At 42.0% G+C, this 27,241-nt stretch overlaps 1 protein-coding gene across 1 annotated transcript in view; it reads left to right on the forward strand.

Moving 5' to 3' along the window:
* The window catches only part of ANO4 (anoctamin 4), a 207,776-nt gene that overhangs the window by 91,087 nt on the left and 89,448 nt on the right, over positions 1-27,241 (forward strand). The window contains exons 7-9 of the mRNA XM_019545137.1: positions 2,003-2,134; positions 23,775-23,881; positions 25,793-25,848. Coding sequence (XP_019400682.1) covers positions 2,003-2,134; positions 23,775-23,881; positions 25,793-25,848 — 295 coding nt within the window. The remainder of the gene's footprint in view (positions 1-2,002; positions 2,135-23,774; positions 23,882-25,792; positions 25,849-27,241) is intronic.

Here is a 27,241-nt window from a genome sequence, read left to right on the forward strand (position 1 = left end):
TCTGCACAGTACAGGCCTGGAGCTGAAGGCCTTCTCTTAGGGGCACTGTACCTTCAAAGCAGGTGTGCACTTTTCCAACTCTGACCTTATTCCTTGGCATTATGTCTTCCATGGTCTTCACTGAAGAGGAGAAGGACATAGGAGATTAATACATTCCCTAAGAAATTCCTGTTTAACAGCTGGAAACTTCTCTTATTGCTGTGTGGGGGCAGCAAATAAAAATCTAGCCACCCAGAATAGAAGAAAGAATGGTTTATAACAGAAGTGTTAGCTTGTTCCTCTTTGACCTACTCTTTCCACTCTAGGTGGCCACCCACCATTAACTTAGAATAACAATAAAAAATTATGGTGAACTAGTCTGCTAAAATAGCCTTTTTTTCTATGTGTGAATTTTCTGAACTAGTTCCAGTTTCCCATATGGATTTGTACATGTCATGGGGGTTTACTTCAGTTTAATTCTCCCTAAATTGAAGCGGTGGGTTTTTAAAAACACTGCTTCAATTTAGGGCAAAGTAAACCCCCATGGCATGTACACAAGGGTCGAGCCTAATCCTTACCTGCATCTCTAGCGAAGGGGAGGAGAGGGTGAGCTGCCAGCGGGCTAAGCGGTCCCTGAGCTGTGGGGGGAAAGGAGGGGCTGGTGCTTCAGTCCACAGCAGCAGTGGCACCCACCTACAGGCATCCAGCCCAGAAGGTCCTGGGAGACACCATAGCCACTGAGGGAAGCACTGGGCTGCTTTTTTTTTTTCTTCCCTTCAGTGGAGCCTGCCTGTATGGGCTGCTGCTGGGCTGCCTGTATGGGCTGCTGCTGGGCTGCCTGTATGAGCTGCCTGCACAGACCCTGAGCTGCACAGAGCCTGGTGTGTCCCTCCGCTGCTGTAAGGTAGCAAACTAAAACACCTTGGACGTGTTTTATTTTGCTGTGTCCCAAAGTCATTTAATGCACATTTCGCCGCTGACATGCAAACAGCTGCACCATTAAAGCAGTGCAAAAGGGCATTAAGTCACATGAAAGGCCAATTTTGTGGTGTGTACAAATGGCCATAGTGATTAACTGTAGTCACATGAATAGTTCCATGATCGATGAGTCTTTATAGAAACCCAGGCCTTACACAGGCGGGAAATTCTGGTTAGGGTGGTAAAATGCAAGGTGCTCTTGAGAGAAGAAGAATATAGTTTGTGAGAAAAATTCTGTGTTTTTACTCCACATTTTCTGTATATTATTTTAGTTCAGATTTGCTTTTGATTTAAGATGTCACTCTCAATCACCTGCAATCTTGGTATGTGTATCTGTGGTTTCTTTTTTTCTATGAGCATGCTGCAAATATGCTCCTTCCTCTTATTTAGCATTGGTTTGTTTTCAGCTGTTTAAGTGGGACTGTTAAATGTGAGACCTGGCATTGCTATCATCTCCCAAGCCATATGCTTTGAGTAATATAATTTCATAAAGGATGTACTACCTTAAGACATTGCAGTTGAAACATATTAAAGAAATAAACAGTTTGTTTTCATGGAAATATTTTTCATGTATGAGTTGATGCAAAACTGCAGTGAGATGATTTATTTTTCTGGGATCTTGCTGCCAAAGCTTTCTGTAATGGTTTCTTCAGTCCTGATGTTTACGTGCCCTTAGTAAGCACACTGTAGTTTGTCAATGAATTTCCAAATTTAAATTAAATTAGCCAAAAAAGCTCAGAAAGTGAAAGTTTGAGGGCTGCCAGAAGCTTACTGGGTTTTACTAAGATTTGCAGCATCTGTGTTGCTGTTCTGTTAGGAAGAGAATTAGATGCTGCTACTCTACTGAATGCTAGTTTTTAATAACTTGCATGTAACTCAGTCTGAATTCTGAAATGCCTTACACACTTTGCTTCTTTCATAACTGTAAATATTACACATGCTTATATTTTGTTTTTTTGAGTGCTCTGTAAGGTTTAAATGTCGTAGATAATGGAAACCCTATTTCCTTCCTGCCTCACTGGATATCCCCTTTCATGTACTGCAGGATCGAGAAACAAATAAGCAGGTTTCGAGGATGGTTACCTAGAAAGCCTATGAAACTGGACAAGGAGACACTGCCAGACCTGGAAGAGAATGACTGCTACACTGCCCCTTTCAGCCAACAAAGGATCCACCAGTGAGTATTCTGTTAAATCCTACATTTAAAACAAAATATCTCTTTCCAAAAGAATTTTACAGAAATCTAGTTTTCGGTGAAGATATTAAAGATTATTGGTATTTTTGTTCCCTATCCAGTGAAGGTTAATACAGATATTTTGCACAGGTATTGATAAAGGTAAAATATAGCTAATGGTAAAGTATTTGGGAAACTGACCATGTAAAAATAGCCCCTTCCCAATAGGTGGTCATAAATTTACCTAAATTAAATTTGTACAGCTTTTTACTCCTAGTAATCAATGCAGAGCAAATGCAGTTCTAGATGACAGCACTGCTTTTTCCACTTCTTATGTAGCATAAACAAATAGTTTACTAAACTCTAGTTTCAAGGTCAATCAGTTAATCTTATGCCAATGTGGTGATGACAGTGGTGCTTGTAACAGGGGCTCAGGCAGGAGCCCTGTTACTGAGATAGTTTCAGGCATGGATGCCCTAAGAATGCAGTCTGCCAGGTGAAGGGAGTTACACACCAGGGTAAGGACAGGATGATGAACCCTCCACGGCCGGTATAAATCTGGTGGCAGGGCAAACACACTTTGCCTTTGGGCACTGGAGGACGGATGAGGGACTACCGGGACCTCAGAAGCTGGAAAACAAGAAGCCTAATCTGTGATCCAGAAGGGTGCCAGGAGCACAGGACTCTGGATGACATGGCAGGTCAGCTACAAGGCAAACTACTTTCCCGGCTGCTCTGGTGAGTGTGGGGAAGGCCCATGGGGCAGGGATCCCAGAGAGAGAAAGAGTGTCCCCAGGATGGTGGATGGGCAGCAGGAGCTAGACGAAGCCATTGGCCCAAATGGGACAGCCACGATGCCGAAAAGGTGATCCAGACACAGAGAGAGCAGCAGGGTTCCCTTATGGGCCATGTGGGCTTCCCTTGCTAATGAAGTAATTAGCAAGGCTGTTGTTACCCTGCAACCTCCTGCTGTGAAATAAAGGCTACATTGTGGGAACTTACAACCTGGGTGGCATATAGTGATTTCTTGCTCTGAAATTACCACTGAATCCCACTCCTTTTCCCTTCTGTCCAAGTTGTGGCAGATGAGTCCAGAGGGAGATGGAGCTAGGAGTGACCCCCCTCTCACAGTGCTGAACAGGTATCACCCAAGGCATAGGTTAGCCTGTAGAAGCTTTATTGCTAGTGACAGTGCATAAGAGGAAAAAACCCAGCTTGACAGGGCTCAGCAATGGAAGAAAGCATCTTTGTCCCTGTAAACATAGCTCTTTTTAATGTAGAAATGGCTCTGTGACTAGCAGTTTGGAAACTCTCAGTATCATAATGTCACTTTTCAAAATAGAACTGCAATTTCTGTAACAGTTGCCAAAGCAAATTATGTAGGAGAGGAGAGTTCTTTATGGAGAGTTTCAGTGCTTGCAATATGAGGAGATACTGAAATAAAAAGAAGCACACGGAATAGGCGGCATAGACCAGGATGCTAACAAAAAAGAACTCTGTACTACAGAAGACGTTAAGATCAGCCTGTGGACTAAGTGAGTCAAGACTATCCCTGTATCAGAGAGAAGATATATTTTGGTAAACGTCATTGTGAATGAACTATTCAATAAGTAATTGATTTATTTACTGCTACCAATATCAGTGTATAAAATAAATTCTACCATATCAGGTGCTTTTTCATTATTTAAAATATCTGTAAAGCAGCAAACAAAAACAGCAGCCAAGCTCCATAATTCTAGCAAAACTCCCCTCCTGATACAAGTTAACAAACATGTCTCTTTAAACCAAATTTCTACTCCATAAGCCAATCTCTTTAGATACTTAGGCACAAACAAGCTGCCTTGAAAGAGGAAGAATATGTATGAAATGCTTCTGTAGGCTTGAAATCAGCAAAAATGAAAAGGAGCAAACAACAGCCTCCAGATCAATGTTACTAGTGGCTTTGCTTGAAATCAGGTACACAAGAAAGTTTTGTAGGAAGCTTGAGCGAGAACACTTTGAACATAGGCAAGAAGATTATTTTTCCCCTGACTTCATCCTTGTTGGTTTTTGAGTTGTTAATATAAAGCTTTTTATTAAGTACTATTTTAGGTTCATTAATGTACTTATTGTTGCTTTACACCTCCTTTATATCACTTCATACTTTGAAACTCTGTTTCCCAGCAGAGCTGACATTTTTCTCCTCTGCTTTTTTTTGTCTTCCTTTCATTTTGTTACAGATAAAATACTGGCAGAGCCTTTTTCTTCCCCCTGCACGGTGTTGTCTTATATTATTTTTGCACTCCCTTCATGACCTTGTGGGCTTTGCCATTCTGTTGGGTTTTCCTTCTCTTTTTTTTTTCAGCTGGCTGACTTGTTTAACATTCTGTTGGTGAAAAGGGCATTATAGGGGCCTTTTTAAATGATTTTTGGTTGTAGAAAGCAAGCAATGACTAATTAGAAATGTAAAGTTGAAAAGGATGTATTTGGTAACCGTGATGGTCTGAGACAAAAGAAATGCAAACATCTATAACTCTTGGTTCAGAAATGATACCTTTTATTAGACCAACTAGGAAATTGCAAAAAAATAAATAAATCTTTTTCTGCAAGCTTTCAGCCTTGAACACCCTTCATCAGGCTCTGGGAAAATTAAAGATGGTAAAAAGTCCCCATAAGTAGGAAATCAACTTCATTTTTGCACAGAGGGAGCTGGAGATGGAAAATCTGTCCCTCTGGGTCCATGAGAGTGTCTTTGCAAGTTGAAGATTTTTGCATTTCTTTGTGTCTCAGACCAACACAGCTACCACATACATCCCTGAAACATTCAAGATGCCGAATTTTAGCCAACTTAGGATTTTAAACTTTGTTGCAGAACAAAAAGAAAGATTTTTAAACCCCCCTGCTTGCCATCTGACACTCTAGGGAGGGAATCCTACCTGATCTACACAACAAAGAGAAACTCAGAACAGCTCATAAAGGGACCCAGAGGGACAGATTTTTCATCTCCAGCTCCCTCTATGCAAAAATAAAGTTTATTTCTTACCTATGGGGACTTTTTACCATCTTTAATTTTCCCAGAGCCTGATGAAGGGTATTTGCGCCTGAAAGCTTAAAGAAAAAGATCATTATTTTGCAATTTCTTAGTTGGTCTAATGAAAAGTATCATTCCTGAGCCAAGATTCATAGATTTTTTGGGGGTCAGAAGGGTCTTCAGTAGATCATCGAGTCTGACCCCCCTGCCCTGGGTAGTAAATAGTGATGGGGTCAGATGACCGCAGCCACGTGTTTGTCCAGTCTTCTCTTAAAGACCTCCAAGGTAAGGGAGAGCACTGCCTCCCTTGATATTCCATTCCAGATTCTGGTAACCTTTACCATTATGAAGTTCTTCCTGATGTCTAGTCTAAATCTGCTCTATCAGTTTTTGGCCATTGTTTCTAGTTACTCCAGGGGGTGCCCTGGTAAACGCAGCATCCCTTGCTGCCCCCCTCTCACCCCTGATGAATTTGTAGATGACCACTAGATCACCTCTCAGCCTTCTCTTACAGAGGCTGAAGAGATCCAAGTCCTTCAGTCTCTCCTCGTAGGGCCATACCTGCAGGACCTTAACCATGTGAATAGCCCTCCTCTGGACCTTCTCAGGGTTATCCACATCCCTCTTGAAGTGCAGTGCCCAAAACTGGACTCAGCATTCTAGCTGCAGCCTTACCAATGCCACATAGAGAGGAAGTATTACCTCAGACCTGTCCATGATGTATCTGTACGATAGAGTGTGATTGATCACTTCATCACATTGTTGACTCGTGTCCATCTTCAAGTCAGCTATGACTCTGAGATCCCTTTCCATTGCTCTGCTGCTTAGGTCATCTCCCAGTCTGTAAGTGTATTGGTGATTCTTTCTCCCTAGGTGCAGTACTTTGCACATATCTTTGTTAACCTGCATCCTATTTTGTTCTGCCCACTTCTCCAGCCTGTCCAAATCCTCCTGAATCCATTCTCTGCCCTCCAGTGTGTTTACTTTGCCCCATAATTTGATATCATCCATGAATTTGGATACAGTGCTCTCCACGCCCTTGTCCAAGTCACTGATGAAGATATTGAAAAGCACTGATCAAAGGACCAAGCCTTGGGAGACCCCACTGCCCACATCTTTCCAGGTTGATACTGACCCATCCACCACCACTCTTTGGGTGCGGCCCATTCCCCACCCACCTGACTGTGAAATCACTTAAGTCACAGCTATTTTGGTTTTTCTATGAGAATGGGATATGACACAGTATCAAAAGCTTCTTTAAAATCCAAGCATTTGACATTCTCCTTGACTCCTGTGTCCAGGCAGTTTGTGACCTGGTCATAAAATAAAACAAGGTTTGTCAGACAGGATCTACCTGCTATGAATCTGTGTTTGTTGCTCTTCAGCATTATGTTTCCTGTTAGACTCCCACAAATATAATCCTTAATAATTTTTTCATAGGTTTTCCCAAAGATAGAGGTGACACTAATTGGTCTGTAGTCACCTGGATCCTCCTTCCTCCCCTTTTTGAAAATAGGAACCACATTGGCCCTTTTCCAGTCTTCTGGGACTTGTCCTGAGCTCCATGAGCATTCAAACAGTCCTGCCAGTGGCTATGCTATGACACTGGCCAATTCCTTCAGCACCCTTGGATGAAGATTATCTGGGCCTGCTGACCTGAATATGTCAAGCCCCTCCAAGTGTCCCTTCACTAGGCCAGAGCTAACCTTTAGTGGTCTGGTATCCCTCCTATGCTTGTCTGTAGTCCAATTTGGAGATGTGTCATTATCTGTATTCAGGAATACTGATGCAAAAAACTCATTGAAAATCTCAGCTTTGTCCCTCCTATCCATCACTAGTTGCCATAACCTGTCCTGCAGGGGTCCTATGTTACCATGCACCTTCTTCTTGTTCCCTATTTACCTGAAAAAGGACTTTTTGTTGTCCCCAAATTTATTTGCCAGCCTGAGTTCCATTGCTGCCTTGGCCTTTCTGACTCCCTGCCTGTGTGAGCCAAGTAGGTATAATCCTTCTTGGTGGCTACCCCCTGTTTACACAGTCTGTATACCTCTTTTTTTCATCCTTAGGCTTTCCTGGATTTTCCTGTTCAGCCAAGGGGATTTTTTTGGCTCCTCTGCCCTGCTTTATGTGCAATGGGATTGTCCCCTTCTGTGCCCGAAGGATCATTCCTTTGAGGAACAACTGCCCTTCCTGGACTCCCATCTCACCAAGGCTCTTATCCTTCAGTGCCTCACTTACTAACCTCCTGAGCTTATTGAAGTTAGCTTTTCTGAAGTCTAGCACTTCTGCCCTACTGGTTATCTTCCCCCCTTTTGACAGATAGTGAATTCTAACAATTGGTGGTCGCTATCTCCTAGATTTTTCTGTATCTGCAGATCCCCCACCAGGTCATCCCCTGTAGCAAACACCAAATCCAGTAAGGCATTTCCCCTAGTGGGATCATATACTTCCTGTGTTAGGTGAAGGTCTTGTATACAGGTTAACAGCCTATCTATGTGAACAGTTGGACCTAGCTGACTGCTTCTCACAGCAGATTTCAGGGTAGTTAAGGTCACCTATGACAACCATGTCCCTTGAGCGTACTGCCTCTGAGAGCTGTCTTGAGAATTCCAGGTCTAGCTCATCCCCCTGGTATGGCAGTCTGTAATAAACTCCCACTACAAAGTCCCTTTCACCCTAACCCCCTTGTATTCTGACCCACCGTACCTCAATATGCCCCTCTTCTGATCCCATCTTGGTTACTGAAGACATGTATTGGTCCTTAACATAGAGAACAACCTCCCCCCTCCCACCCTTTTCCCACACTATCACATCTATACAGCCTATAGCCCTCAATGTCTACTGCCCAGTCGTGCGTATGGTCCCACCAGGTTTCAGTTAATCCAACCCGGTCAAAGTCTTTGTTTGCAAGCAGGAGTGCTAATTCCACTTGCTTGTTCCCCATGTTCCTAGCATTAGTATAGAAACATTTAAGTCCTCCAATGGGTGTCCTGATGTCTGTTGGGCCCACAGTACTTACGTGGACTTTTCCAGTGCTTGGCACGTGGTTCATTGTTCCTAGATTCTCTTTGTCTTCTGCATCCCTGTCCTCCAGCAAACCTAGTTTAAGAGTTCTAGATTTTTGCATTTCTTGCAAATTGAAAAGGAAGCTTTTGTTTTATCAAGTTGGATCAATTAAAATCCAGGGAAGTATATGCACTGTTGTGTGTTGCATTAAATCTTGTTTGGAATTGGTGGGTTTAGCAGGTCCCTTTCATTGACAATAAATGTAAAGAAGCCATTAGTTCCTTTGTGTAAGTAGGTAGCTGAAACAATAAGGACCAAAATGCAGGCACATGGCAAGGTTTGAGTGGAAACCGAACTGTGTGGTCCAAAAGATTTCCCAAATGACTGATATAGCAAAAACAGGGACAGAAGCATTGATTAAATAGGACTTGTGTTGATCTAGGATAGCAGAAAGACCAGTGCACCAGAGAGAAGTTTGTAAGGAATCCTGTACAGGAATTGAGAGCATGCCCTTGAGGAAAAAAAGGAGCCTTTTGGGTTGAGTACTAGATAAAAGGGACTTGAAATTGCAAGCAAACTGTTTCTTATTTTTTGGTTCCTCCTGTGTTCATGGAAACAGAACTTTATGCTCTCTTCGTAAATACACATGACCTTTTTTGAAGATGCCTGACTACATTTTCAGTTCCTCCTCATAACAGAAACAACTCACCAAGCCCTAAACTTTGGCTAACCACGTGGGTCAAAATTGGAAAACAATGCATTTGTGTAAGAGATTCTCTCAGATTAAAACTCCAGTGCCTGACAATATGGCTAAGCATGTTATTGGGACCTCCCACAGCACTGACTAAATGTACTGGAGGCTGGCCATATCTGAAAATAAGTAAAGCTGGTACACAGAGGTATGCTAAGTCGTTATACAGCATTGGGTTAAATAGAAGTTTGCATCAGATGCAAAACAAGGTGTTTGTCATTTGTCGTTTGGCCTTTCTACCCAAAGAAACCTGCACTGCTGTTGTGCAGTTTGTGGGAAGTGTTTTACTAGGGACTTTCCCAACCCTAACTTCTTGCAGAGTAGGAAGCAAAATATCTAGGTGTAGTGCTGAGGCTTCTTTAGATAATACTGCTGTGGATATTTATTTATGATGTATGTCAACATGACATCTAGATATGACTAGGCACTAAGAAGGCAACTAAAAAAAATAGAAGTTCCTGCCACAAAGAGCTTATAGTCAAGGTGCCAATCAGAATGCAACAGAAGGACAAAATTAAATATCAGATGTGAGGGTGAGGTAACAACAGAACAGTTTAACAGAAGTCTTATTTCATCTTTTGCAAATTCTGCTCAACTGTATGTTACTGTCAAATTCTCCTTCTACCCATCTTCTCCTATTCACCTATTCAGTACATACTCCAGGTCCTGAATGTCAGAAGCATTGTACACTTTCTTAGGAAGCTCACAGATGATGCTTAAAGAACAAAAACATTACTTTAAGGTGTTGGAGGTGTTTTGTTGGTTTGCTTACCTGAGTTCGTGGTAAGCATGGCTTGCTTATGTTATAGTTCATAACAAAAGAAACACTATATGCAGTACAGAGATTATAGTGGGATCAGTGTTATCATCAACACTGCAGAAAAGATGTGGATCCCTGAATTCATGTCATTAGCTGAAGAGATGTACAGTTTCTTTTGAAATGTATTAGTTTCCAATTTTCCTTATACACATGCACATTTTGTATTCATCATACTTAGCCCTTTTTTAAACAAGGATTTATGTTAATTTTTAAGTTGTGTAGGTATTTATGCACCCCTAATTGGAAATTCAATTTTAAAAAATCATGTAAATTCAAATTTCAGATTTTGAGCACTAGTATAAAAATTGTTAGTGTACCTTGATCTCTTTCTTCAGTTTTTAGCTTTCCTGAGTTGAATGATTCCTTACTTCCAGTTTCTTGCATGTTTAGTGCCTAGGTGTGTAGCTATTCCATATGTAGTCTGCATGATGATTGTAATGGAATATATCATATGTTTGTTCAAGTTCTCTAGAGCATTGGTAGAGTAAATGTAATGGTCCAATTCCTGAAGCTTTTATTCAGTCCTTACTTAAGCAAATTTGACTGAGGTAGGCAGACAGTAGAGCAGAGTGGTATGTTAGAGACTAAGTGGTTCAGAGACTCAAGCTTTTGTAGGCAACAGCTTGGTCAATCTGACAAAGTAGGACTAAGTAGTGGTCTATTCCTAACATCTGAAGAAGTAGTCTGCAGCCTATGAAAGCTCATGCCTCTCTGAACCAGTTAATTTCTAAGGTGCCACCCTGCCATGCTTTCTGCGTGACTTCAGACTACCATATGTACTTGATTCCCCCATGATTAGATTCTATATATGGAAATTTTATAAATGTCTTATAATTTTCCAGATATAGCATCTAATTATTGGACATTTGCCTTAAATTTGTCCCCCACCCACCGCTACAGCAGGGAAAATAAATCGAGGGTGTTAGGTGGCCCCTTTCCTCCCACCCCCTTATATTCAGACCCTGTTCTATGTGAGCATGTGGAAGTGAAGGGCAAATTTGAAAACACTGACTTTGAAAAAAACATATCTGTATTAATTTGCAGACATGCATACATTTGCATACATGCAAATTATTATGGGTACCCATAGACTTTGTTCATCCAAAATTGATAAACTTTACCCTTTTTTGCAAACTACTGCAAATTTTAGCACAGGTACTCCATAAACACACGTTTAAGCAGCACTTTTGTACTTACCTATACATAGTACAAATTATGCATACTATTCCAAAGCCAAAAGGCTTATGATTTATCATATAATGCACTGGGGTGGGCCCCCGCAGAGTCAACAGCATTTTAAGTAGGACTGTTGGTTAATCACGGTTAATGTGTGTGATTAACACAAAACAAATTAATGCGTTAATTTTAGAAACAAGCGTTAATCACACACATCCATTTTGACCATAATGCCCATCCCACACCCTCTCTGGACTTGGCCCAGCACAGCAAACCAGCTCCAGACCAGCTGGAACCCGCGCACACAGCCTTAACCCCGGCTATGTGCTGTTGGTGGTGGCAGGGGAGGAGTTGCAAGGTGCACTGGCTCGAAGTTGCTGAATGGGGGGATGCTGAGTATTGTTTAACTATGTGATCATAATTGTGATTAATTAAAACTACTTTTTTTAATCTCCCAAGTAATTGCAATTAATTTTTTTAATAGTTTGCCAGCCCTAATTTTAAGCCATGGTGATCCCACAGCCCTGCACTACTTACTATATGCATGTACTCTAGATACCCCAACAGAGGATCCATGTGCTAATTAGTCCCACGTAAGTCTGGAACGAGGTGTTCTTATCACAAGTCCTGGGATCCTCTAAAATTTATATGCAGATGAGGCTCAGGGCTGCCTAGTCCAGCTCTACTCCATGGAGGGCAGGGCTACACAAACCACATGTGACAGGCCAAGAGAAGCAACAGAGGTTATAATCTACATAGACACTGGTGATTTTTGCCAGACATTATGGCTAGGGACAGACATTAAACATAAACCAGTTCAAGTGATCAGAAACAGGTTTAAACCTGTAACAAAACAGACATTCAGCGCACATAAACCAGTTGCAGAATGGCCAAAACCAGTTTCAGATAAACCTGGTTGAATGTAGATTCAGATTTAACTGATCTGGCTCAAACCAGTTTATGCAATGTCTGTCCCAGACCCCTTGCTAGTTTAAGATGAACCAGCTACCCACAGGATCCCAGCATGGTCTCTGGGCTGGGCAGGGCTCTGCTCCAGCTACAGGGCTGACCCTGCCCCTCTACTCTCTAGCTGGAGCAGGGACTGGCCCTAGCAGAGATGCTGGCTGGCATGGCCCTGTTAAGGCAAAGTGAGCAGGGAGGGGGTTAATTCTTCCCTCCTTCCCCTCCTCCCCCACTGCAGCCACAGTCAACCTGTCTGCCAGGGAGCAGAGGCGAGGGAAATGCAGTAGTGACCCCTGTAACTGGCAGACTCCAGCTGCAGGGAAGGGACAGAGGGAGGAATTAACCCTTGTCCCTGCACCCTTCACCTTAACAGGGCCATGCTGGGCAGGTTGACTCACAGGGTTGGGAAGGGGGCTCTGTTCCATGTTGGGGGAGGAGACTTCCTCCTCCTCCTCCAAGTGTGGGAAGGGGGACTCTGTGGCACTGGATGCAGACTCTTCCTCCTCCTCCCCATCCCCCCTGCCACTGTGGGGCTGGAAGGTGGGGGCCTCCATGCTAGGGGAAACTGCTGGGCCCAAGAGTAGGGGCAGGGGAGGCTCTGCTCCATGCTAGGGGAAACTCTTCACCCTCCCCTTCCTCCCCCAGAGGGGCAGCAAGTGCGCGAAGCTCAGCTGGACAGGGTGTGGGTGTGAGGGAATGTAGGGGAGTATAGGCATGTAGCACCCACTACCTGGCAGCAGCAGTAGGCGGGGAGGTCAGGGTGCTCCTGCCTGTGTAGGTGCAGCTCCAGCCAATGCTGTGAGGGTGGAGGGAGTGGAGCCTGCCATATCCCTGCTGCTCTGCACCCTGAGTCTGAGCCTGCAGCGGGGGAAGCCTCATACCAGAGCCAGCTGCTTCCCCCACACCCCACTGTGCAGGTCCCACACTCTGCCCGGAGTGGAGGGAGCCCCTGCCCCTGCTTCCCCACGGAGTCCAGTGCTGGGCTTCCCCACTGCACGTGTGTAGCTGCAGGTGCAGTGCAGAGCTGCAGAGATACAAGCGGCTGGGCAGGCTGTGCGGGGCTGCTCTCCTTGCACAGCGCTGGCTGCTTCTATCCTGCAAAGAATGAATCAGTTCAGGCTCAGGCTTTTTGAGTGTCTGTCCCTAGCCTTTAAGTCAATGAAGAAACAGGAATCCTTGGAAACAAGAAAGAAAGGTTCTGCTCAGGTGTGGGAGTAAAAAGAAAGTTGAAATATAGTGGTTCACCAGGAGGTGAGAAAAAGTTAGCACTGAGTGCAATGGGCACTATATCTTATTCATATGGCCTGCGCTAACTTATCATTGTGGTAGGTTCCCATCAATATGTTTGCCCAATATAGGCTGTGTGTTTTACAGGCATGCTCAATTTTGGTTGCATTTACTCAACTTCATAGTTGGTTTCCATTACTGAGTAGATGTTGCTTCTGGCAGCAGTTTAATGATAGGCAATAAACCTGTGCAAAGTGGATAGTATTCACTTCGGATTCAGATTCGGCCAGTTCAGGGGACAGTGATTCAATTCAGTGATTTGTTAACACTGGCCAAGTTTGTGGATGACACCAAGTTATGGGGAAGCGTGGTCATGCTTGAAGATAGGCTACAAATGCAGGCATATCTAGACAGACAAGCAAGCTGGGTGGGTTGGAACTAGATGAAGTTCAACACTGATAAATATAAAGGGCTCCACCTGGGGACGAACAACCCCCTACACACCTAGGGGCTTGGTGGTACCAAACTGACCAGCACCACAAACAGTGGGTAATAATAAACCACACTATGAATATGAGTTAACAGTGGTGTTAATGGTACATTCTGAGGAAAGCAATGGCCTTTCCTAAATAGCTGACCTAAGCTGAATTAATGTTTCATCAGAATATTGTGTGGGATGCTGATAAACATAATGCTTTTGTATCAGATTGTCACAGCTTCAGCTAAGAGTCTTATCAGCATTTCACCTTTAAATATGTTGTAATTTCTTTTTAATAAAAGAGAAAAAATTACAAGCTTTTCAAACCTAATGGGTTCATAATTGAAATGTCCAAATCAGGCTTCCACATACGTTGTTTTAGGAATGAAGAGATGAATTATTTCTTTGATTTGGAGTGGGAAGGAATGTAAAAATTTCATCTAAACATGTTAAGATAATTTAACTTACTGTTCTCGAGGGTTAAGATGGGACTGATGAAAGTCAGGGCTTGAATTAAGTCAACACAGGTAAATTTACTAACATATTCTTATATCATACTTTTATTAGGACTAAAAATTCCTGCAGTGATTTCGTGAGGGTTTATATGTGTGCCCGTAGGAATAATATTTGAGCCCCGTGTTTCCATTTATAGGCAGTTTTTATAGGAGAAAGAGTTGCTGAGTGTTCGAAATGGGTGAAATTAATGCTGCTTTTAGGAGATACTTCAGCCCATATTTTAGAGTAGCAAGCACACACATCCTATTCCTACCTCACTGTATAGTGGGGCTATTAGTGAAGACCTAAAATTCCTTCCTTACCAAATTAATTTTGCATTCTACATGAAAACACAAGAATTGTTATTTACTCAGGCAGACCATAGGTCCACCTTGCCCAGGATCTTGTGACCCACATGCAGCCTCCAGCATTTAAGGTCTAGGAAGTTCTGGTTCAGAGGCTGTATCCATAACTCCTGTGCAGAATAGCTACTGATTCCCCTTTCCTCCACAAATTTCTCCAATTCCTTTTTGAATTCTGGACTCTTACATGCTACTGAAAAAATAAATAGCCCATGTAGTATATACATGGATACTCAGCAAGCTGATTCCTATGGTAGGTTTAAGACCCTCCACACATAATGATATCTTTTGTGTGATAAGAAAATAAAAATTGTATATAATCAGATCCTAGAATCATCATAGATTCATAGACCATTAGGGGCTGGAAGGGACCTCAGAAGATCATCAGCTCCAGCCCCCTGCACAAGGCAGGGAAGACAACTGGGGTAAAGTGACCCCAGCAAGGTGACTGTCCAGTCTCCTGTTGAAGGCCATTACTCCTGGTTTTCCCTAGCAGTGCCCTGGTGAACAGTTGTTCATCGACTCCTTGCTGTATTCCCCTGATGTAGCAGTAAGATGCTACCAAGTCCCCTCTCAGCCTTCTCTTTTTCAGGCTGAAGAGTCCCATGTCCCTCACCTTTCCTCGTATGGCTTCTTCTGATCATACAAGTGGCCCTTCTCTGTTCTCGCTCAAGCTTTACCACACCCTTGTTAAAGTGTGGTGCCCAAAACTGGATGCAGTACTCCAGCTGTGGTCTCACCAATGCTGAGTACAGTAGAAGAATCACTTCCTTGGTTTTGCTGGAGATGCATCTATTGATGTATGCCAGAGAATTATTTACTCTGCTGGCTACATACAGTGCCAAACTGCCAGCTCATATTCATAGTGTGGTTTATTATTACCCACTGTTCGTGGTGCTGGTCAGTTTGGTACCACCAAGCCCCTAGGTGTGTAGGGGGTTGTTCGTCCCCAGGTGGAGCCCTTTATATTTATCAGTGTTGAACTTCATCTAGTTCCAACCCACCCAGCTTGCTTGTCTGTCTAGATATGCCTGCATTTGTAGCCTATCTTCAAGCATGACCACGCTTCCCCATAACTTGGTGTCATCCACAAACTTGGCCAGTGAGCTCTTCACCCCCACATTCGAATCATTGATAAAGATGTTGAAGAGTACTGGACACCGCTAGCCACTTCTCACCAGGATGACACAGATCTGTTCATAAGGACTCTCTAGGTTGTACCCCACAACCAGTTTTGTACTCACCAAACTTTCTCAGTTAAGCCCACAAGCCTCCAATTTTGTCACGAGAACATCATGGGATACCAGATTGAAGGTTTTTTGGAAGTCAAAGTATACAAAGTCAACCTCTTCTCTCGTCCAGGTGGCAAGTTACCTGATCATAAAAAGAGATGAGGTTGGTAAGGCAAGTCCTGTCTGCAACAAAGCCATACTGGCTGTCGTTCAGAATCCTACCTTCGGCAAGCCTATCACATATAGACTAAATTCATATAGGGTCCTTAATGAATTTTTCCAGGATTTTCCCTGGGCTAGCAGTTAGGCTAATTGGCTTATAGTTACCTGGGTCCTTCCTCTTCCCCTTCTTGAAGATGGATGCAACATCAACCCTCTTCCAGTCCTCAGGGACCTCTCCAGAGCACCACGAGTTTTGGAAGAGTTTCACCAGTTAACTTCAAGATAACTTCAGCCAGCTCCTTCAGCACTCTTAGATGGCATTCATCTGGTCCTGCTGAATTATATATGTCTAATTTCTTTAATTGATCACATACCAGTTCTACAACAATAGTAGAAAGGCAGTCATTCCTGCCCTGTTCATCTTGTAACCTATCTGGCATGATTTTCCCCTTGGCCCAGTGAAATACTAAAGCAAAGTAGTCATTCAAGAGTTCAGTTTTCTACTGAGTGCCAGTGCTAAGTTGTTGAGCAATGGCCCCACACTCCCATTTGCTTTCCTCCTGTTCCCTACCTACCTAAAGAAGGACTTCTTGTTGTCCTTGATTCCCATTGCTAATTTAAGTTCAGTTGCTACCTTAGCCTTTCTAATTTGTTCTCTACAAGTGCAGACCATTGTTATATAGTTCTCCTTGGGGCCTGTCCCAAGCTTCCATTGTTTCTACACCTCTTTCTTCTTTCTTAAGAGGACCATGATTTCCCTGTTTAGCCAAAACGGTTTCCCAGCCCTTCTTCTTCCCATGGAATGGAAGACCCATTAAAAGCTTTCAATCTTCATGCGCTAGGTATGTGTGAAGGAAGTAACTGAAAGGTCTGAACCACCTTTTTTCCTTTCTATATTGAATAAATCATGAAGACAAGTCTGAGTTCCAATTTATACAAAAAATACATTTTCCAAGCAACTTTAGTATAAGGTCCAGATAGACATGATGAAACACCATCTGTTAAATCTTTTTAGTTTTTGACTCAGGCATCAGGATGCTATAGACAGACTCGCATTAATAATGAAAATACATGTGATATCACAACAGAATAAGTTTGGAGTGAAGCCCCATGACTAAATTGATTGAGATGCTGTTGTTGGTATAGAGGGAGGCACAGAATATATATTGGAGAAATAGGACAAAGTTACATTAGAAGCAATGGTTGGCTGAAGCAAACAAAGTCAGCAAAGTACACAAAATGAAGCCCAAGAATGTGTGTCATTACAGCAGAAGCATATGTAGACACAGAGGCATAAATGAGCTGGTTTCATTCAGTTACCTTGAGTACCAGTAGCATTTAATATGTGGAGGCACAGGCATTGGTCTACCAAAATAAGCATGCAGGGTCCTAGGAGGAATTGTACAACCCATTATGAATTCTGTGCCACTGTCTTCACTGCTAATGTAACGTGAAATAATGAGACTGAAGTTCACTCTGGTAGGTTAATTTGTAACACGTGTCTTCAGATGAAGTGCAGACATAGTGATGGACAGGAGCCTTCATCATTTCACAAAATGAAAATAAATAGGAAGTAGTCTGGAGACACCCAGTTCATAATAGCAGAAATATAAGTGTATTGACCTTCTCACTTTATAGCGTCAGTTCTCTCTCTCCTGTTACCTTAGTAATGGCTTTCACTGCAAGTAAGTAGTTTTTTTTTGCAAGGATAGTAGAGGAAAGGCATGTTATAAAGTCCTAGAGAAGTAAGGCTGGGAGGGATCTTCAGAGGTCACCTAATCCAAACCCCTGCCTGAGGCAGGATCATTCCTAGCCAAACCATCCTATACAAATCCATGATCTAACCTCTTAGTAAAACTACCATCAACGCTGAAACAACACAAGGCATAATACCCCACCCTGCCACAAGTAAACAGAGGGACCACAGCAGCCAGCGTTCTGCTTTTGCAAAAGTTTGTTAATACGTGCTCAAGAGATCCCAGGTAGAGGGCCACACCCCCACCTACAGAGGAAGGCAAAAACCTCCACAATCTGTATCAATCTGACCATGGAGTAAAATTCCTTCCTGACCCCAAATATGGCAACAGGTCTAACCCTGAACAGAGGAGCAAGACCCTCTAGCCAGGAACGTCTGGCTTTAAGTCCCAGAAGGAGCATTGGCACACCTCAGTCAAAATCCCCAGCCTTGGCTGCAGCCAGCACCCAGAGCCTTTGAGGAAGGCTTTAGATAAAAACAAACCTGACGTAGCAAAAAGGCTGGGGGAAATTCTCTCCTGGTCCGAGGCAACAACCAGCAAAGCCCAGAGGCATGGGAAATACCCATAGTAGAACACTGGCACAGCTATGCTTATGTCATCCCTGATCAGGGTCTGTCCAACCTCTTCTTGAACACCTCCAGTGATGGAGAGTCCATAATGTCCCTAGACAGTCTATTCCGCTGCCTTAGCGTTCTAACAGCGAAGAAGTTTTTCCTGATATCTGATCTAAACCTACTTTGCTGCAACTTCAAGCCATTGGTCTACATCCTACTCTCTGTAGCAAAAGAGAAAAGGTGTTCTCCCTCCTCTTTCTGGAAGCCCTTCAAGTATTTGAAGACTGCTACTGTGTCCGCTCTTCAGCATCTTTTCTACAAACTTAATAGAACTAGCTCCTTCACCCTTTTCTCATATGACTTATATTCCAAGCCGTTTATTATCTTTGTCACCTATCTCTGGATCCTTTAACAGTTACAGTCTAACTTCTCCACATCCTTTTAAACTGTGGAGCCCAAAACTACACAAAGTATGCTAGATGAGGCCTGCCCAGTACCAAGAATCTATCACTATTACCTCCTGTGTCTTGCACCTTATGCTTCTGTTGACGCATCCCAAACCTGTATTTGCCTTTTGTGTGGCTGCATCACACTGCAGATATATATTCAGTCTATGATCTACCAAGACTCCTGGATCCTTCTCCACAGTGTGGCCATCCAGCCAGGTGTCACTCATTTTATATTTGTATTTTTTATTCTTCCTAAGGTGTAGCACCTTGCATTTGTCAGCATGCAACTTAATCCTGTTAGCTTCAGACCAGTTTTCCAATTAGTTGAGATCTTTCTGAATTACACTACCATTCTTTGTGTTCAGAATCCTTCACAGTTTCATGTTGTCTAAAAACTTGCTCAGGAAGCTTTCTATGCCAGCATCCAAATCATTAGTAAAAACAAACTGCACTGGGCACAGGATAGATCCCTTTGGGACTCCACTCAAAACCACCTGCCATTCTGACATGGATCCATTAATAATTACCCTTTGGTTCTGGCTATTGAGCCAGTTGTCTCTCCATCTTACAGTAGTTTTATCCGGCCCACATTTCTCCAATTTGTTTATGAGAAGGTCATGCAGGACCTTGTCAAAAGCCTTGCTGAGATCCAGATACACTTATATCCTCAGTATTTCCTTCATTCAACCAAATAATTACTTTGTCAAAAAACATGAATGATGTGTGCCCCTGGTGGCTGGGGGGAGGGGGGGGCACAGTAGCACCGGCAGTGGTGGGAGCGCAGCAGCAGCAATGCAAGCACAGCAGCAGTAAGTGGGGAGCTCCCGCAGACTCCACTGATGCTGTCAGCAGCAAGGGATGGGGGCGGGTGGCGAGCACCGACTGGGGTTGATGACCACTCGTAGATGACACCTTTCCATAGGAGGTGCACCACTACACGCTGGGGGTACACGCGCACCCACATGCACTCCCTACATGTTGCCAATGTCAAAGAAGGAGATCAACTTTGTTTGAAATAACTTTTTCTTAGTAAATCCATGCTGGCTGCTTGTGATCAGCCTTTATAACTCCAAATGTTTGCAAATTGCCTTCCTTAAGATATGCTCCAGTAACTTCCCAAGTATTGAGGTGAGACTAACTGTAGTTTCCCAGGTTCTCCTTTTGGCCTTTTTAAAGAGGGGCCCTATGTTGGCTATTTTCCAGTCCTCTGGTACCTTACCTGTCTCCCAAGACTTCATGAAGATCATTGTTAAGGAACTCCAGAATCTCTCCTGGCAGTTCTTTCAGTACCCCAGCCTGAAGTTCATCAGTTTATCCTTTAGTCTGTCTTCCCATGGCACCCTGCCTATTGATTCCCTGAGTGAGGTGAAATCCAAGTTTTTGATATCAAGCATCCTATTTTTGCTGACCTCATGTTTTCCCTGTTGCAGGATCTGGGATTCTGTCATATCATGATCACAACCTTCCAAGTTGCCCATCACCTTCATGTCCTCCCTTTTGGTGAGGACAGGATCAAAAATAAATGATCCCCTAGTTGTATCCTCAGCCCTCTGGAACAGAAAGTTGTCCTCCACTCAAGTTAGGAACTGGCCTGACGTTTTATGTTTGGCTATATAGTTCTTCCAGCAGGTGTCTGGAAAATTGAAGTCTCCCATCATACGATCCCATAGGTTTTGGATAGATTTATCACTTCCTTGAAGAACGTCTCATATAACTCCTTCCTGATTTGGTGGGCCATAATAAATCCCCACTATTACAGTAAAAGCTCCATTAACTGACACCTTACAAGCTGGCATGTTGTATTAACCAGCATGCTAGCTTGTAAGGTAAAGTGAAAGCAGAAGTGCCCACCATGGCACTTCCAGTTTCTCTGAGCCCCCACAGCCTGGGGCAAAGCAGCCCGTGCTGACGAGCCCCCACAGCCCAGGGGCATAACAGGCTGCACTGAACCTGCCTCCCTGTCTCATGGGGCCCTCGTGGGGCCCACAGGGCCCGCAGGAGGGGCAGCAATGCCACGGGAGGGGCAGTGACACCCTGGATGCGGCAGGAGAAGCGGCGGCCCGAACAGGAAAGGACGCCTGTTCGGGCTACTCAATTAACCATCATATTTTGTTATCTGGCATCTCCCATTCCCGGAGGATGCTGCATAACAGAGCTTTTACTGTATATCATTGCTTCATCTTTCATCTTCATCCAAATGTATTCTGCTTTTCTTTTTTCTTCTTCTTGAACCATACTAAGGAAAATCTTGCCATGTTAATACACATTTACCTTAATTATAGTGCTTTCTAGCTATGAATGGGAGTGGAGTGCCCACAACTTCTATTGCCTTTTGTGGAAGTAATGGGTGTTCAGTTCCTCTTGAGTTCAGGCCATCTGTTCCATGGTATATGACCTAACTGACAATGGCTATGCATTTAGATGCTACTGTTTAGTACCAGAGGTTTAAGATAGACACCTAATACCTGAATGCTAGGAGAATTCTACCAAAGAAAGGCTTGGGTATGTATATTAGCCTAATAACCAGAGCATGGAATGGTGGATTTTAAAATTGTTGCCTCAGCATTAAATATCCTGTTCCATCCTTGGTTTCCCCAAGTAGAGTTAAAAATAAACCAATGTTAAAAGGGCCACATTTTACTCCTAGAGTTATAAACGAAATTTCTGTTGATTCATATTAGAGTTACTGACCTGTGTATCAGAACATAATTTGGTCCTGGAGTACTTTAACTATGAGACGTAATTCACAAAACAGAACATATCAAAAGGAATTAATTGGGCAGTTTGTTCCTAGTTACGGTCACACTACTTTGAGGCCATTCTTGGATGATGGCTGTATTGCCTGTACTCTGGTTTGGTATCCATGGCAAGATAGTTTGAAAGCTCCTGTTCAGAACCCAATTAAGAAAACTACCAACATCATTTCAGAGCAATTAACCTCCGCTGGGTTTTCATGCCACACAAAGTAACAAATACAAGAGCAATATATTTCAGCTGTATGACATTTTTGAAAATGAGCTTTAATTAAGGATTCTGGAACTTTTAATCTCATATGTAATCTCATTAACTTTCTTGATGTAGTAGGACTGGAATGTTGTAGCCATGATGGTCCAGAAAATATGTGAGAAACAATAGAAATAATATTATTTTATATTATTGAAAAGCCAAAGAGTATCCCCATAAAACTCAAATCTGTTATCTTGATCTTACAGGCAATACTGGTACTTTTTTTCCAAGGAAAGTTGTAAGTAAGTTATATGAGAAACAAGGTTTATTGGTGATATTGTTTATTGGACAATAGTTATATATACAATAGTTATATTGTAGAAATATATATACAATATATATATATATATACACACAATAGTTATATTATAGAAATATATACAATAGTTATATTTCCTAACTATACTATAATAGTATAGTTAGGAAAGATGTTAAACTTTTGGGCACAAAAGTGCCTTTCATCAAGTTTTCAGGTGAAAGCTTGTCTAACATCTCTTTGAGTTATGCAGATCAATAATTTTAATATACCACTGCTAAATTTAAAAATAAATGCAAACACTTAAAGTATCCCTTGGAACTATTAAGTGTCCTATTCTTTTTAAATACTGCACTAGTATTCAGTTCAGTAAAGATTTTTTTTTTTTGCAAAAATCTTGTTGGTCTAATAAAAGATATCATCTCTACTATGAGTCCTGATTGCAGTATTCAGTTCTGCATCTTTTATACATCTTAATGTTGCATAGTCATGGTCATGTGACTTAGAAGTGATTAACTATCAGGCTGTTTTTAGTGTGGCTGCACATCCATTTAAGAACAAGCTATAATTTTAATATGATATGCATTCACAAATATAAGAATATTTGCAAATAATTTTATACCTTCAAGGAAAGTGAACAAGCATTATTGGTGTAATGTGGGTCAGTTTTGCTAGTTTCCCAGTCAAGGAATGTACCTTGCAATGTAAGAGTTTGCAGTTGAATCTGAGTACAAATTACTGTGTCCCTGGATTTCAAAAGTTATTTCCAGAGTCAAAAAATGTTTACTACTACCCAGCAGGTGAAGGGAAGTCAGCACATGAAAGAAATGAAAAAAGAAACCCATTAAATGTTCAAAACTTAGTCACCTCCTTGTTTTACACATCTGAGTCCATCTAAAGCACCTTGAAAAATGGAAGTCTTTCTGTTGGTTTTGATCAGGCTGCAAGAACCAGATTTTGAAAGTTATTTTATGTTCTTCAAAATGCAGTTAGGAGCTTAGGGTTGAAAAACTGAACCCTAGGCACATCTCTGCATCTTTACTGCCAAAATCCTTTTCTAAAAATCTGCCTTAAATGCCTTGCTTTCTTCAACAGAACACATGGGTCTTTTGAGTTGATTTCCAACTTTACCCCTGCAGATCAGTAACTTGAAAATCTGCCTACAGTATCCTGTGACTCTCCATTCACCTGCAGTACTAAACATTGTTAAGAAATATATTCCATATATGATATAGCAATCTATTTAGTAAACCTAGTGCTATTTGATGATAAACTTTCACTTAGTTTTCTCAGTTTGTTATAAACTGACTGTGCTATTGATTTTTAAAAGGTATTTAATTTCAAGGAGGAATTCCTGAAAATTACTATTATCATTCATTTCAGCTTAGTGGATGAATATTATGTAGCGCATAATATTTCACTGTATTACGTACACTATTTATACTTGTTTTCATTTTCCATAATTACATGGTTAAAAGAATCATTTTTGATTAAATGGATCTTTCCACCTTAGTCCTAATAATGAAATGGTATTAAATCTAACGTGGAAATCTGGTCTGAATGTAGTCACTGAACTGAACTTATCAGTCACTGAATCTATAAATCACCTTTATTCTCATTTCTTTGGAAATTTTTGTGCAAGTATTTATTAATTTTTAAAACATTAATTCAAATGTAATGTTTATGAAAGTGAGTGACTAAATAACACAGGCCTTTACAACTTCTTCATGCTAGCTTTGGTTTGTAGTACTCCCGTCTGAGCAGATATTCCTGCTTTGCTGAATCAGACAATATCTGATTTCTTTCTTTCACATTCCCTGTATTTTTTTCACAGACTGTAGGTTTTCAATGAACCATCTAAGTTAAATGGAACTTTACATTTATTTTATAACTATTACACCATTTTTTCATGAGAGAACCTTGTTTGTATTTTATATAGTTTCATCATACACAACAAAGACACTTTCTTCAATAATGCTACAAGAAGTAGAATTGTACATCATATTTTACAAAGAGTGAAATATGAAGAGGGAAAAAACAAAATTGGTAAGTGGTAAACAAAATGGTTTTTAATATGGTGTGAATGTCAGTGAAATCTGGGCATGCTTGTTGTTTGTAGGAGTATGGTGTTCTGCTTCTGACTCCTTGCTGGGGTCATACCCTGCACATTCCTAGGGCTGTGCGTTTTATTGACATGCACAATCATTTCAAAGGAATTGCAGTGGAATATCAGGCTGCTTTTCCATGAATGGATCTGTGTGTTACCCCAGAAAATCTACTTTTGTAGTAGGAGAGTCTGATATAAGGTAAACAAGATTGATGACACTGGATAGAGGTGTTGGCCCATTGCAAAAAGAAAGTTTGCTCATTAGAGTTAGACCTTGATAAAGGACCTGTTAAAGGGATGTTGAATTCCAACCTGAATCTCTTGTACCCTCTTCCCATGCTGAGATCACAGAGGTTACTGTCACCAACTGTTTAAACTCCATAGTGGGAGAGGGAGAGGGAGAGGAAGACTGGGACTGAGTTTTCCAACATTTCCTTTTCAAGAACAGTGTCTCTGCATGGGTGTTGGTTATCTGATTGTCAAGTAGAAAAATGTTCTTTATTCCGGTGCACCTGGCTGAGCACTCTATTTCCTAACTATTAATTGGAGACAGTCCATTCACTCCCCGCAGCTGTTATCAAGCCAGAGGGTAACTTTTATCTTTCTTCTTCTAGAATTAGAAAGACACCAGGTATTCTCATTGCCGCCTTGCTGTCATTATCACACCCAGACTGGAATAATAGATTCTACCCCTGAGCAATGAGAGTTGGTAGAAGTTGGCATGTGCTTCATGCAGTCGTCCTCCCATCTGCCTCTTTCCAAGCATGTAATTTTGCAGGCTATATCCCTGTATTACCAAACTATCTTCCACATAGACTCTGGGCTGGGAGGGGCCACACCAGGATATGAAGCTCTACATTTCATGCAATAGACACATCAGGAGCTGAGATTTGACTCATAGGATTTCCTGCCAATGTAAAAGATATTTATGACAAATTAAACCTCTTTTCATTGGTGTATCCCTAAAACTCTTAAATTTCCCTCATTAGGAATGGAGTTTAGAGTCTTTTGTCTGAAATCCCTAGGTTACTATTGACCAGATTTAACTACTAATTTTCTGGTAGCTATGCAATGGTTTTCTAGTATGTTTCCAGGTGGCCAGGTTTACACACTAAATCTGGTACAAGTGACTTCTCCTGTCAGTCTCAGTGGAGGGGCCAAAACCTGAATGGGTAGGGAAGGGGACAAACTACCTTTTGACACTTAGTAGTGTCCCTTTGGTTGAGGGTATATTGTTTGGCCTTACACTGCTACAATCTGTCTTGTTCCTGTTCTATCAATAGATGGCTTCAGTCACCAGGGCTGTCAGTCTAGCAGCTTTCAAGAGCATTAAACCAAAGAGATGTATCAATGTTATTTTCATATGGGAATTGAGGCTTTGTGCTGTTTTGCAAGACTGTGGTACAAAAGGCTTTTTCTGAAATTTCTAGGCTGTCAAGAAATGTTTCATCTTATATAAATGCAGTTTCCAGCTATTTCTTCCCCAAAGTTTTAGTTTTTAATTATAAGACGAAAATTTGTGAGATTAACTTCAGTGTGGTTTGGTATGGCTTTATTGACTTCACTGCAGTTAAACCGAGGATGAATTTGGCATATGAATCTAAAGTCAATTCATAACTAGTTGTACATTGTGAAGTACATTAGCAAATCCAGGATTGTTATTTTTGTCCTTTACTTGTGTTACATCATGGTAATTTCAAACCCATAAAAATCTCCTGTTACTTACACTTTTTGTTGTCCATGCACTATGAATTTCACTTAAGCAACCTTATCATGACAACATGGTTAGCCTAATAATAATACAAGGAAGAAAATCCTCTTATAGTTAAATGAATTTTTTTTATTTTTAGGTCTGAATCGATTGCTTAGTAATGGCTCCTATGAAGCTGCATTTCCTCTTCATGAGGTACTTTCTCACCTTTGGTTTTTTTTGGTGCCTTGTACTTACTTTTAAATAATAATTAACATTAGTCTTTTTGCTTGTTTCTCAGCTTAAGCTAATTTTCAACTACTATATTGCCATCGGCTTCAGTGCTGAGTTACTCCTAACTCTCACTGATGACTGAAAAGAAAATTGAGCAATTACATGAACTGTTTTAAGGAAATGCAACAGTAAGGCTAAGTAGAGACAACCAAAAAGCCTGAGGCGATGCAATCTTTGCTGGTTTCTCTAAGCTGTGTAGAATGAACTGATAATGAAGTGAACTGAATTCACTTTTGAATCCAGAAAGGCAGCCAGATGCCAGCAGTGGCCCAGGCCAGGCTAGACCACACCTCCCAGCCTGCCGCTAGTACTAAAGGCACCCAGATGCAGCCAGCAGTGCCCGTCCCTGATTGGCTGCCTAGCACACGCTCTCCAAACTCCTGCTGTCCCCACAAAGCGGGGAACAGTCCCTCCAGCCCAAGGCTCAGCCAGTGCCAGGCGTCAACCCATGTGGAGGGATCCCAATGCCTCAGCAGAGGTTCTCCAAGCCCAGGCAGGGTCCCTTGATCCCCTGCCAGAGGGGAAGTTCCCCCCTCCTATCCCTCAGCATGGTCTGATGAGAGGTGGGAGGGGGGAATTCCCCCTTTGGCAGGGTTTGGGAGACTCTTCCCAGGGTGGGGGAAGCCCTGTTGAGGTGTGGGGATCCCCCCCATGTGGGTTGATCCCCAGTGGCAGAGGTGTAGCAGGACCAGGGCTACAGAACGGAGGCTCCAGCTCAATCTTTAACCATTTTTAGCCATTTTGAAACTGGTTTATGTGCACTGAACTTCTGTTCTGTTACAAATTTCAACCAGTTTCTGATCACTTAAACCAGTTTATGTATAATGTCTTCCTCTAGCTGAGAAAGAATTAATGCTGTTTAGCAAATGAAGGCAAGTAGGAGCCAGCACCTTGTCAGCAGCAGGATCTTCAAAGCAGGACTTTGGAAGCTGCTATATGTTGAAGATCCCCCCCAAAAAAAATTATTTGAAAGTTTGAGACCTTCTCCCATTGACTTAATAAAGTCTTTAAAAACAGCATTATGCACACCACACTTCTATTTTATACAAGCTCTTCTAAACCCTGATAGCACATAAGTGCTTTTCAATAGTACGTTAGTGAGTAAAATGACCATTTAACATTTGTACCAAAAGGGGGAAAAGAATATCTTCCTCAGTATCCCAAGTTTTTTGCTATCTTCACAATCTCTCCACTTGGAACAATTCCAGTACCCATATCTGGGGGAATGTCTGTTCACCAGAGCGCCCCAAGGGATGACGAGGTCGAACGGTCACAAACTCCTGCAAGACCGTTTCAGGCTGGACATAAGGAAGAA

Source organism: Crocodylus porosus, unplaced genomic scaffold (genome assembly GCF_001723895.1).
Source record: "Crocodylus porosus isolate Cpor-Errol unplaced genomic scaffold, CroPor_comp1, whole genome shotgun sequence".
Taxonomy (NCBI): domain Eukaryota; kingdom Metazoa; phylum Chordata; order Crocodylia; family Crocodylidae; genus Crocodylus; species Crocodylus porosus.